General features: G+C 45.4%; 1 protein-coding gene across 5 annotated transcripts in view; it reads right to left on the reverse strand.

Moving 5' to 3' along the window:
- LOC145356032 (tRNA (32-2'-O)-methyltransferase regulator THADA) overlaps nucleotides 1–12,384 on the reverse strand; it is a 177,160-nt gene that overhangs the window by 157,918 nt on the left and 6,858 nt on the right. For 4 of the 5 annotated variants that reach the window (XM_080208620.1, XM_080208618.1, XM_080208616.1 and 1 more), the window contains exons 2-4: nucleotides 3,962–4,062; nucleotides 2,815–2,842; nucleotides 518–663 (exon numbers count right to left, since the gene is read on the reverse strand). In XM_080208620.1, coding sequence (XP_080064746.1) covers nucleotides 518–663; nucleotides 2,815–2,842; nucleotides 3,962–3,994 — 207 coding nt within the window. In that variant the 5' untranslated portion in view covers nucleotides 3,995–4,062. The remainder of the gene's footprint in view (nucleotides 1–517; nucleotides 664–2,814; nucleotides 2,843–3,961; nucleotides 4,063–12,384) is intronic. The other variant, XM_080208617.1, reaches the window with a different exon arrangement.

Consider the following 12,384-nt stretch of genomic DNA (forward strand, 5'->3'; position numbering starts at 1 on the left):
TGGTGAGCCTGTAACGTAGCACTTTATTAAACTGCTTCACTTACATCACATCACATCAACCACTTTGTCTTATTAACTCCCTCTGTTACCTCATCGGAAAACTCCTGTCAGTCAGCTCAATACAATTCCCCCTTAACAAATCCATACTGGCTTTCCTTCTCAAATTCCCCTTTTCCCAAATGACTATTAATTGTTTCCCAAATTATTGTTTCTAAAAGCGCTCCCTCCATCCCCACCAAGGTTAAACTGATTGACCTGTAGTTGCTGTGCTTATCCTTACACCCTTTATTGAATGAGGGAGTGACATTTGGATTAAATAAAGTGAATTTTTGAAATATTAAAAACAAAAGCCTGAGCTCTGGACTCAGGGGTGACGAGAGTCATGCAGCACATCAGGCACACGTGACACCTTACTCGGGAGTTTTCTCCAGAGGTTTTTGTGGTGACTGTTCGTTCTAAGACAGGTCCCCAAACAGCAAATCAAAGACAGTAAACACTGCCAAAGCGAATGCCTCACCTTGACAGTCAGCTGACCCCAATCTCGGTTTCCTATGCTCTCTGACTCCAACAGGTGACTAAAGGTGTCAGACACTTGGTTTAACAGCAGCTCCAGCTGATCAGGACAGGTACCGCAGCCCAGATATTTCTCCACACAGCCACTCACTGAAAGAATACAAAACCAGTTAAAGCCAATCAACCCTTCCCATCAGATGGCCAAATGCTTCAAAAATGAGATAATTCCCTGAGCAGGTGACAGGATAGGAATATTGGATCAATAATGCCAAATCCCCAATAAAAATCCCAAACCACAATGTTCACAATCCAGTCAATTAACACAGCTAACTGGTAAAGAGTCAGGGCAGGAACAGAGCAACTACATCAACATTGGTTAAGAGAACTCAGTCTTTTCTCCTTAGAGAGACAAAAGATGAGAGGTGACCTGATAGAGGTGTATAAGATGTTGAGAGGTATTGATCGGATGAATTCTCAGAGGCTATTTCCCAGGGCTGAAATGGTCGCTACGAGAGGACACAGGTTTAGGGTGCTGGGGAGTAGGTACAGAGGAGATGTCAGGGATAAGTTGTTCACTTAGAGGATGGCAGGTGAGTGGAATCGGCTGCCATCGGTGGTGGCGAAGGCAAATTCAATAGGCTCTTTTAAGAGACTTCTGGATGAGTACATGGGACTTAATAGGATAGAGGGTTATAGGTAAGCCTAGTAGGTACAGATATATCAGCGCAACTTGTGGGCCGAAGGGCCTGTTTGTGCTGTAGTTTTTCTATGTTCTAACACAATAGTAACAAAGGGGTCAGGTCAACAGGAGCAGGACAGGAGCAGAGGGGTCAGGTCAACAGGTAACATAATAGTAACAGAGGGGTCAGGTCAACAGGTAACACAATAGTAACAGAGGGGTCAGGTCAACAGGTAACACAATAGTAACAGAGGGGTCAGGTCAACAGGTAGCAGGACGGGAACAGGGGAAGCAGGTCAACAGACAAGAACAAAGTGGTCAGATCAACAGGACAGGAACATCAACTGGAAACAAGTGAAGGAGCGTCTACTTCGTATGGTGGATGTTTAAGAGAAGAGTGCCAAGTTGAGGTGGGGCGCTCGATCAAACCTTGCACTTCCACCTCACGCATTAGGTTCAAATCTTGCCCAGGCCAATGTAATAAATTCCCCTCTGGCTGCAGTGTGCATCGTCTGACACTGAACTAAATGTCTGGCACTTTTAATCCAGGTTCTGAGTGGCAACAAATCACCAAGTTGACTATTTTATTCTTTCATTTGATGTGGGTGCCAGCATTTGATGTCCATCCCTGATTGCCCCTTGATCTCAGTGACTCCCTCAACCAATCTGGAGAACAGTTGAGAGTCAACCACATTGCTGTGGCTCTGGAGTCACATGCAGGCCAGACCGGGTAAGGATGGCAGATTTCCTTCCCTAAAGGATGTTAGCAAACCAGAATGGTTTTTACAAAAATTGATGATAGTTTCATGATCACCGTGATGGAGACCACATTTTAATTCCAGATTTAACAATTGAAATTAAACAATACCAGCTGCCAATGTTGAAAAGAGAACAGTTTATAGAGCGGCAGGAGAGAAAGTAGAAATTTGAGATCATTCTCAGCACAGGAGGAGTTTGACAATGAATCTGTGCTGTACCTGTCCTGGGAGTGTTTGATGGGGACAGTGTAGAGGGAGCTTTACTCTGTATCTAACCCCGTGCCGTACCTGTCCTGCGAGTGTTTGATGGGGACAGTGTAGAGGGAGCTTTACTCTGTATCTAACCCCGTGCTGTACCTGTCCTGGGAGTGTTTGATGGGGACAGTGTAGAGGGAGCTTTACTCCGTATCTAACCCTGTGCTGTACCTGTCCTGGGAGTGTTTGATGGGGGACAGTGTAGAGGGAGCTTTACTCTGCATCTAACCCCGTGCTGTACCTGTCCTGGAACAGTGTCGAGGAAGTCAGTGTGACTAAGGAATCCGACTGATAACTGGATTCTTTGTGCTTTGTTCTTTCAGTGTTGGCAAGGCCGGAATGTGTTGCCCATTCCGAATTGCCCTTGAACTGAGTGGTTTGTTGGACTTTTTGATGAGCATTTAAGAATAGATAGTAAAGCATTAACCAGTTGCTGTGGAGTCTGGAATCACACGTACACCAGACCAAGTAAGGACGGTGGCATAATGGTTAGCATTGCTGCCTCACAGCACCAGGGATCCAGGTTTTCAATTATGGTTTTATGGTCACTAGACAAGCTCTTCAATTCTAACTGAACACAAATTAGTCTGATTGTGAGGTGACACATACCTGTCTTCAGTTCATTCACTGACAGCACCTGAAAACCATGGAAGTGAAGAGTTAGGACAGAGCTGCACAAAGTATGAATTAAACACACACACACACACACACACACACACACACACACACACACACACACACACACACACACACACACACACACACACACACAAAAATCTGTCAATCTCAGATTTAAAATGAGCAATTCATAGAACCCCGTCAGTGCAGGAGGCCACTTAGCCATTTCTTCAGCATCCCACCCAGGCCCTACCCCTTAACCCCATGTATTTACTCTGCTAATTCTCCTAACCTCGGCATCTTGGGATATTAAGGGATAATTTAGCATGGTTGATTCACCTAACTTGCCAAACTCTGGACTGTGGGAGGAAACCGGAGCACCTGGACAAAATCCACGCAGACACAAGGAAATATGCAGGCTCCACACAGATAGTCATCCAAGGCCAGAATTGAACCTGGGTCTCTGGCACTGTGAGGCAGCAGTGCTAACCATTGTGCGAACACACCATCCCTAATTGATCTACTATCAATTCTCATTTGCAGAAGAGTTCTGAACTTGGATCAGTTTTGCAATTCGACTCCTGAAAAGTCTGCCTCGAATTTTTGGACAGTTTTCACCTCGAGGTTAACCAGGTTATTGGAGGAGTTTTAACCCCTTGTATTCTCTGTCGTACAGGATTCCTGCTCCTCCTTCCGTACAGCAGCTGCTAAATTGTTATCTCGTGAGCCTCTAATTCCTAATGCACTTGTTCTTGGTTTTTTTTATTAGTTTCACAAGTAGGTTTACGTTAACGCTGCAACAAAGTTACTGTGAAAATCCCCTAGTTGCCACTCCAGTGTCTGTTTGAGAGGGAGAATTTAGCATGGCCAATGCACCTAACCAGCACATCTTTCGGACTTGCTATCCATAAGTCCCAACATTAACACTCAGGCTGGAAATCAAAGTCCTTGTCTAATTGCACAGCATTGGCTGCTCTTGTCTAAGTCCATTTCACTGTGGGATTGACCTGCTGCTGGCAGTCAGAGCCAAAAGGAACTATCAGTTACATAAACATGTTCAGAATCAGTGAGATAGGACTAAGTGCCATCCACTTAACATGTACAGTGCCCAGTTAGAGTGTACAATATAACTGTGTACCCCTTGTGTCTCCAGCAGGTTATTCTGCATCATCTAGATCACTGCATTCCTCCCCTTTTATTGACCTGTAAATCAGCATCAAAACAAGACTGTCAGCAAACCTGTAAGGAAAAAACACACAAAGAAAGGCTTCCAATTATGTAGCTGTTTTCATGTCAATGAGACTTCTCAAAGTGCTTTATAGTCAATGAAGTGTAGTCAGAGTCAGAAACCAGAGAGTCATGGAGGTTTCCAGCATGGAAACTGGCCCTTCGGCCCCACTTGTCCATGATGCCCTTTTTTTTAAAAGCCCTAAGTCAGTCCCAATTGTCCACATTTGGCCCATATCCCTCTATATCCATCTTACCCATGTAACTGTTTAAATGCTTTTTAAAAGACAAAATTTTACCCATCTCCACTACTACCTCTGGCTGCTTGTTCTAGACAACTACCACCCTTTGTGAAAAGATTGCCCTTTTGGACGCTTTTGTATCTCTCCCCTCACCTTAAACCTATACTCTCAGTTTTAGACTCCCAACCTTTGGAAAAAGTTATTGATTATCTACCTTATTTGTGCCCCTCGTTATTTTATAGTCCTCTCTAAGATCACCCCTCAGCCTTCTATGTTCCAGAGAAAAAAGTCCCAGTCCATCCAGTCTCTCCAAATAACTCAAACCATCAAGTCACCCTTCTGTAAGAGTGACTTGTGGTAATAGGAGCTGGGGGGGTGCGGGTGGCATGGGTAGCACTGGACGGCCAGGGGGCGCAGACAGCCAGGGGGCACAGGCAGATGGGCAGCAAGGGGAACAGGCGGATGGGCAGTGAGAGGGAGTGGGCAGGTGGACAGTGAGGGGGTATGAGTGGGTGGAGGCAAGGGGAGCAAGCCAGACTATTTACTCAGTACCATTTCGCTTGTAATTTTCCTGAGTTTGTCCTCTGTATCTTCTGTAGTGAAGACTGATGAAATATCCCTGTTTAATTCATTTGTCACCTCCTTGTTTTCCATTATCAATTGTCCAGACTCACTTTCTACAGAAGCAATATCATTGGGTTATCACTTTTCTTATTTAATATTTATAAAAGGTCTGTTTTTATATTTCTGGCTGTCTTTCTCTTGTACTCTTATTTTTCCCACATTGTTAGTCTTATAGTCATCCTTTGCTGTTCCTTATATTCTTTATAATATTCTGACCGTATACTTACCTTTACATAATCACATGCTTTTTCTTTCCGTTTGATTCTATCTTTATCCTTTTGAGTTAACCACGAATGACGTGTCTGTTCCTTGAATCTTTTACTCATTGGAATGTATCTATTCTGTGCATTCTGAAATCTCCCCTTAAATATTGATTGCATCTCTGTTGACTTTTCCCTTAATCTAATTTATCAATTCATTTTAGCCAGCTTTTCTTTCATGCCCTAATTAGCCTTATTTAAGTTTACAAACGGTGATGATAATATGCTTTTCAGAAACGTATTTATTTCAGATGATGTTTAAAATTCAGCTTTGGTTTACTTGGTGCTGATCTGTCTGCAACCAGGCAGCTTCATGGGGAGGATGCAGGAGAATAATTGATCCTAGATAATGGGATTTTTTAAAATCTCAGCTAATGTATTTTTGTTTAATTTTGATTTTTCACCAGGGGTTTCAGAGTAGCGTTTAATTAGATTGATTGACAAGAAACAGTCATGTGAATGGGTAGAGCTAAGCTGCAGGGAAAGAACAATTTAAAAACACAGAAACTAGAGGCAGGAGTAAGCAATTCAACCCTTCAAGTCTGCCCCACCATCCATTTTGATCATGGCTGATCAAATTCAATTTCCTGAGTCCGCCTTTCCCCCATATCCCTTATCCTTTCAGCCCCAAAAGCTATATCTAATATCTTCTTCAAATCACATGTTTTGGCCTCAACCTCTTTCTGTGGTAGTGAATTCCAAAGATTCACCTTTCCCTGGGTGAAGTAATTTCTCCTCACCTCAGTCCTTATCCTCAAACTATGACCCTCTTCCACCATCGGGAACATCCTTTCAGAACCTACTCTGTCTAATCCCGTTAGAATTTTATAAGTTTCTACGTGATCTCCTCTCACTCTCTAAACTTCAATGAATATAATCTGAACCAATTTAGTGTCTATTGTGACAGGTCTGCCATCCCAGGAATCAGTCTAATGAACCTTTGTTGCACTCCCTTTATAGCAAGAACCTCCTTCCTCAGATAAAGGCACCATAACTGCACACAATACTCCAGCTGTGGCCTCACCAATGCCCTACACAACAGCAATAAAATATCCCAATTCCTACATTCAAATCCTCTCACTATAAAGGCCAACATATCGTTTGCCTTCTTCACTGCCTGCTGTACCTGTGTGCTTAACTTTCAGTGGCTGACGCACGAGGACAAGGTCTTGCTGAGTATCCAACTCTCTTAATTTACACGTCAATAATAATCTGTCTTCCTATTATTGCTACAAAAGTGGATAACTTCATATTTATCCACATTATACTGCATCTGCCATGCATATGCCCACTCACTCAGCCTGTCCAAATCATGCTGAAGCATTTCTGTATCCTCCTCACCCTCCCACCCAACTTTGTATCATCTGTAAATTTGGACATCATGCATCTTCTTCTTCCTTACTCTCTCAGAGTAAGACCACTCCCCAAAAGCTGAAGAGCATCTCTTTCCTGTTATGCATGAAATTTCCAAATATACTCGCTTAGTCTGTCTCACTCAGGACAGAGTCACCCTCACTAATTGTTCTGATGTGAAGGGAGTGAGCAAGAATGAGGATTAAAGATGACATCAGTCTCAAGTCTGGTTCTTGTACTGGGGGTTATGATAAACTATCTGATTACCAGCAGTCTATTTGACTACAGACTAGAAACAGTTCCAATTTCTCAACACCAGAAAATGTTGGAAAAGCTCAGCAAGTCTGGCAGCATCTACAGAATGAGAAACAAAGTCAACATTTCAGCTCTGTAACCTTTCATTCAAACTCCAGCTTCACTGTTTCAGATGTACAATCTGATATCAGGATTGAGCTCTGCTATATTCCAAGTATGATTGTCACCTTCCTATTTAACACCAGACCAAGAGCTGCTCCATTATTGCTGGAACTGTTCAATATCATCAGATTGTCTGTCCTTGGAGAATGCACACCCTATCCATGGAGAGGGTTATCACCTGCACGGTTAGTGTTGGGTACAGAGTTCTGATTGGATATGTGCACAGGTGGAGTGGAAGATCTTGTCCGTGACATGACTGGAGAAGACTCCAGCCAGAACACACTCCAGATGTGGCGCAGAAATTCAGACTGATGGTTTTCCTTGGCAAACATCTGGATTATTACATGGATTCCCCAATATGTCTCAGGAAGATGTCAGGCATGCCACATCTTGTAGAATCTTCCATGGGGGTTCTGCCCACAGAATCGAAAGCATTATTTAAGTTAATTTATGTGACTAATCTGAAGGCAGATCGATTCCAAGACCGAACACTCCTGTAGATCAATGAAGGCTCATTCCTCAAATCAAGAGTGTTTGGTCTGAACAGCTTCTGTTAAGAACACTGAAAAACATTTCCCAGGAGCAAAGTAGAGATACTGGTCCATCAGCCCCATGTTCAAGAGTGTACAGAGCAAATACTGATCACCTCCAAAGTAACGTTACTAGACTTATAACCCAAAGGCCCAGGCGAATGTTCCAGGGATAAGGGTTCAAATCCCACCACATCAGTTGGTGGCATTTTAAAAAGCAATGAATAATCTGGAATTGAAAAGCTAATCTCAGTAATAGTTACCACTGTTGATTGTTGTAAACCCACTTGGTTCACTAATAATAATGGGGCAATGGCCAAGTGGTATTATCGCTAGACCATTAATCAAGAAACTCAGCTAATTTTCTGGAGATCCAGGTTCGAATCCAGCAATGGCAGAGGGTGGGATTTATACTTTCTGGAATTAAGAATCCACTGAATCATTAAACCATTGTTGATTGTCGGAAAAACCCATCTGGTTCATTAATGTCTCTTAGCAAAGGAAATCTGCCGTCCTTACCCAATCTGGCCTATATGTGGGAACCTGAATTGTAGCTCCAGTGTACAGGAGGATGAGAATAGGGAGGTCATGGATAAGGTTTCTAGGTCACAGCAGTGTATTGGCAGGTGGAAGGGTGGGTTGAAGTGTGTATACTTTAATGCGAGGAGCATATGCAATAAGGTGGACGAACTTGCAGCCTGGATTGGTACCTGGGACTTTGATGTTATGGCCATTTCAGAGACATGGATAGAGCAGGGACAGGAATGGTTGTTGCAGGTTCCAGGGTTCAGATGTTTCAGTCAGAGCAGAGAAGGTGGTAGAAGAGGGGGAGGCGTGGCATTGTTAGTCAAGGACAGTATTACGGTGGCAGAAAGGACGTTTGATGTGGACCTGTCTATTGAGGTAGTATGGGCTGAGATTAGAAACAGGAAAGGAGAGATCACCCTGTTGGGAGTTTTTTATAGGCCTCCAAAAAGTTCCAGAGATGTAGAGGAAAGGATTGCAAAGATGATCCTGGATAGGTGTGAAAGTAACAGGGTAGCTGTTATGGGGGACTTTAACTTTACAAATATCGATTGGAAAAGCTATAGTTCAAACACGTTAGAGGGGTCAGTTTTTGTCCAATGTGTGCAGGAAGGTTTCATGACACAGTATGTAGATAGGCCAACAAGAGGTGAAGCTACATTGGATTTGGTACTGGGTAATGAACCAAACCAGGTGTTAGACTTGGAGGCAGCAGTTGTGGAGTCGCCAACTTTAAGGGCGTTCAAATGGTCAGTGGATAGACATATGGATAACATTGGAATAGTTTAGGTTAGAGGGTCATTGGATTGGTTCCACTGGTCAGCGCAACATCGAGGGCCGAAGGGCCTGTACTGCGCTGTAATGTTCAATGTTCTATAGAGCCACAGCAATGTGACTGACTCTTAACTTTTCTCTGAAATGGCCAAGCCACTCTGTTCAAGGGCAATTCGGGTTGGGCAACAAATGCTAGCCTTGTCAGTGAAGCCTACATCTCACAAAAGAATAAATTATTTCCTCGCACTCGCTCCCAGAAGTTCAAATGAGAACAGAGTTGATGCCCTGCTGAGCTTAAGGGCTTAACAACATCCTTAAAAATGCAAGAATAATACAGCAGTACCAGAAAACACAAAGATTGTTCCCAATCCAAATGGACCAAGCAGGGGTTTGAAGGCACTGGCTGCGGTAGCTGAAACACATCGTATCTTTTGCCTTTTTTGGGGTTAGGTTAGAATTACTGATTGTGACAGCACAGCAGGCAGCCATCTGTCTGTCTGTCTCTCAAGGAGTAATTCACATGCTGCCACTTACCCCCTCTCTCCCCACACCGCTGCACATTCCTCCCTCCCAGACACTTACAAAAGTATAGAAAAAAATCATGGTACAAAAGCAAGCCATTCTGTCCATAGTGACTGCAGCCGCTGAAAAATGAGCCCAAGCATGACTCCATTCTCCAGCGTTTGATCTGTATCCCTGCAGGTTCCAGTGCGTGAGGTGCCCCACAAATGAGCTGAATAAGGGTGTATGGGGTCTCAGAGAGGGGTAGTATCTCTGATAGGGGAACATGTCACGTCCTTTCAGGGCAGTTTATCCTCCCTTTGTCCCCACCTGGGACTCAGCTCTCACCTGTGGCTCCCCGTAGCTGTTTGCACGCGACAGCGGCCACACCCCGGGCAATGGCCTCGACAAGCCGGCTAAACCAAGTGAGGAAGGCCGATGGTTCTCAACCCTCAGTGAGATAGGGAGATGTCTACCCCAGCACGGGAAGTCAGACTCTGGCGATTGAGCGGACGAGTCCAATGGAAAGTCCAACGGCCAAGAAGGCAGTCTCTGCAAGCATCGTAGAACGTGAAGAGCAGGACAAGATACAAAGACATCCTGGTCATCCATGGCACCTAGTCCCATCTCCAGCTGTCTTGACTCTTGTCTTGCCACTGAATCTAGATGGGAATTGGGAAGAGAGAGTGAGGCTGAAGCTGGGCAACTCTCCCTCACTCTAATCCAAATCAAGCGCTAGTCTTGACACCATCATCACCCTGTTCAACCCTTGAAGTCCAGTGGTGATGGGCGAGTGACGAAGCAGCAGGTGTGGATACACTGGGAGATGTAGTCACGGATCTGCACACAGGCGGCTCAGATCTAAAGGTCGTTTTCCTCTGACCGAAGCAGCAGTGAAACTCAGCGTCTACCTGGGCGACTGAGCAGCCCTCTTCAGGAACACACTGCTCACCTCCGTAGAATGAGGAAGGGGCTAGAAAAGGTGCCCTAAACATTGCCTGCTTCACTGCACCCTGGCCAGTTTACCACGGCTGGCGGGGATCCCATCTTGCAGTCGAACAAACAAAATAAAACACAAGGTGACACCGCTCACCATTGGCACCTGGAACGTGCACAAGCTTTTGGACAACCCTACAGCAGACAGACCAGAGAGAAGAACAGCCTTAGTTGACAGAGAGCTTGCAAGATACAACATTGACATTGCAGCTCTGAACGAAACTTGTCTTGCCAACGTAGATCAGTTGACTGAAACTGGAGGTGGATACACTTTTTTCTGGAGCGGTCACAGCAGCGATGAGCGTCGTGATGCTGGAGTTGGATTTGCCGTCAGGAGTCACCTTGTTCAGAAACTTGATAGTCTACCCAAGGGTGTGAATGACCGGCTTATGACATTACAGCTTCCGCTACAGAAGTCAAGCCACCCTGATCAGCGCCTATGCGCAGTGAACAACCCAGGCAAGACGAAAGACAAGTTCTATGAAGAACTAGACACCCTACTATCAGCAGTGAGCAGTACCAACAAGCTGATCTTGCTTGGTGATTTCAATGCAAGAGTAGGGTATGACTCTGCAACCTGGCAGGGAGTCATTGGGAGGCGTGGACTGGGCAAGTGTAACAGTAACGGCCTACTCTTAATGAAGACCTGTGCAGCACACGACCTCCTCATCACCAACACAACCTTCCGTCTGCCTACCTGGAACAAGGACCCCTGGATGCACCCCCGCTCTAAGCATTGGCATCTTATCGACTATGTCATTGTCAGGAGAAAAGACAGGCAGGGTGTCAGAGTGATCAAGGCCATGTGTGGTGCTGACTGCGGGACAGATCACAGGCTCATTGTCTCCAAAATGAGGCTCCGCATCAGACCCAAGAGGCGACCACAAGGAAGCAAGGTTACGAAAAGAATCAATGCGGCCAAGCTAAAGAGCCCCAGCATAGCTTCAGCACTGGCTGAAGACTTAGAAATCATGCTTGCTGACCTACACCTCACAGGCAGCGCTGAGGATGACTGGGAACGCTTCAGGGATGCTGTCCATTCATCTGCACTGAAGGCGCTCGGGTCTTCCACCCGTAAGCAGCAGGACTGATTCGATGAGAATGATAAAAGAACAAAAAAAAACAAAATCAGCCCGGGAAACAGGCCCTTCGGCCCAACGAGCCCGCGCCGCCATCTCAACACCACCAGTCCCCCTCTCCACCCACAACCCCTGTCTAATGTTTTATGGCCATCCAGATTGAGGGAAACTGATTTCGGGACAATTTATTCCTGCCAATCAGCCTAACAGCACATCTTTGGGGTGTGGGAGGAAACCGGAGCACCCGGAGATGCTGAGGAGATACAGGTTCTACTTGTTGAAAAGCACCATCTTCACCGGGCCTGTCAGAACGACCCATCTTCAGCTGCTGAGAAAAATGCTTTTACCAGTGCTCGCAGGACAGTCCAGAATAAACTGCGTAAAATGAAGGATGCCTGGCTGAGCGCCAAGGCAGATAAAATACAGGAATACGCTGACAGAAACGACTTGAAACGGTTCTATGAAGCCCTCAACACTCTACGGACCTCATTCTCTCGGAAGTTCCCCCTCCTGAGTACAGGTGGTACAACTGTCACTACAGAGAAGGCTCAGATCCTGCAGAGATGGGCTGAACACTTTGAAGCCGTCCTCAACCCACCGTCATCTATTAACGATGAGGCAATAGACAGGATTCCCCACGTTGATATCAACAGCGCCATGGATGACCCACCGGTAGTAGCCGGTCACGAAACCTGTCAGCCATCTATCCTGCAGCAAAGCCCCAGGGGCAGATGTCATACCCACAGAGATCTATAAAGCTGCTGGTCCTGCACTTATCGAGAAGCTCACTGAGTTGTTCCAGTCCTTTTGGAAGCAAGGATCCATTCCTCAGGAACATAAAGATGCTTCCATCGTACACCTCAGCAAGTGTGTGACAATCACTGAGGAATCTCGCTGCTCTCCATCACAGGAAAAACCCTCGCAAGAGTCCTGCTAAATCGTCTGGTCACTCATCTGGAGCTGGGCCTGCTTCCAGAGTCACAGTGTGGTTTCCGCAAAGGTCGCAGGACTATTGACATGATTTTTGCTGCGC

Source organism: Carcharhinus amblyrhynchos, chromosome 20 (assembly GCF_965287045.1).
Source record: "Carcharhinus amblyrhynchos chromosome 20, sCarAmb.v2.hapA, whole genome shotgun sequence".
Lineage (NCBI taxonomy): Eukaryota > Metazoa > Chordata > Chondrichthyes > Carcharhiniformes > Carcharhinidae > Carcharhinus > Carcharhinus amblyrhynchos.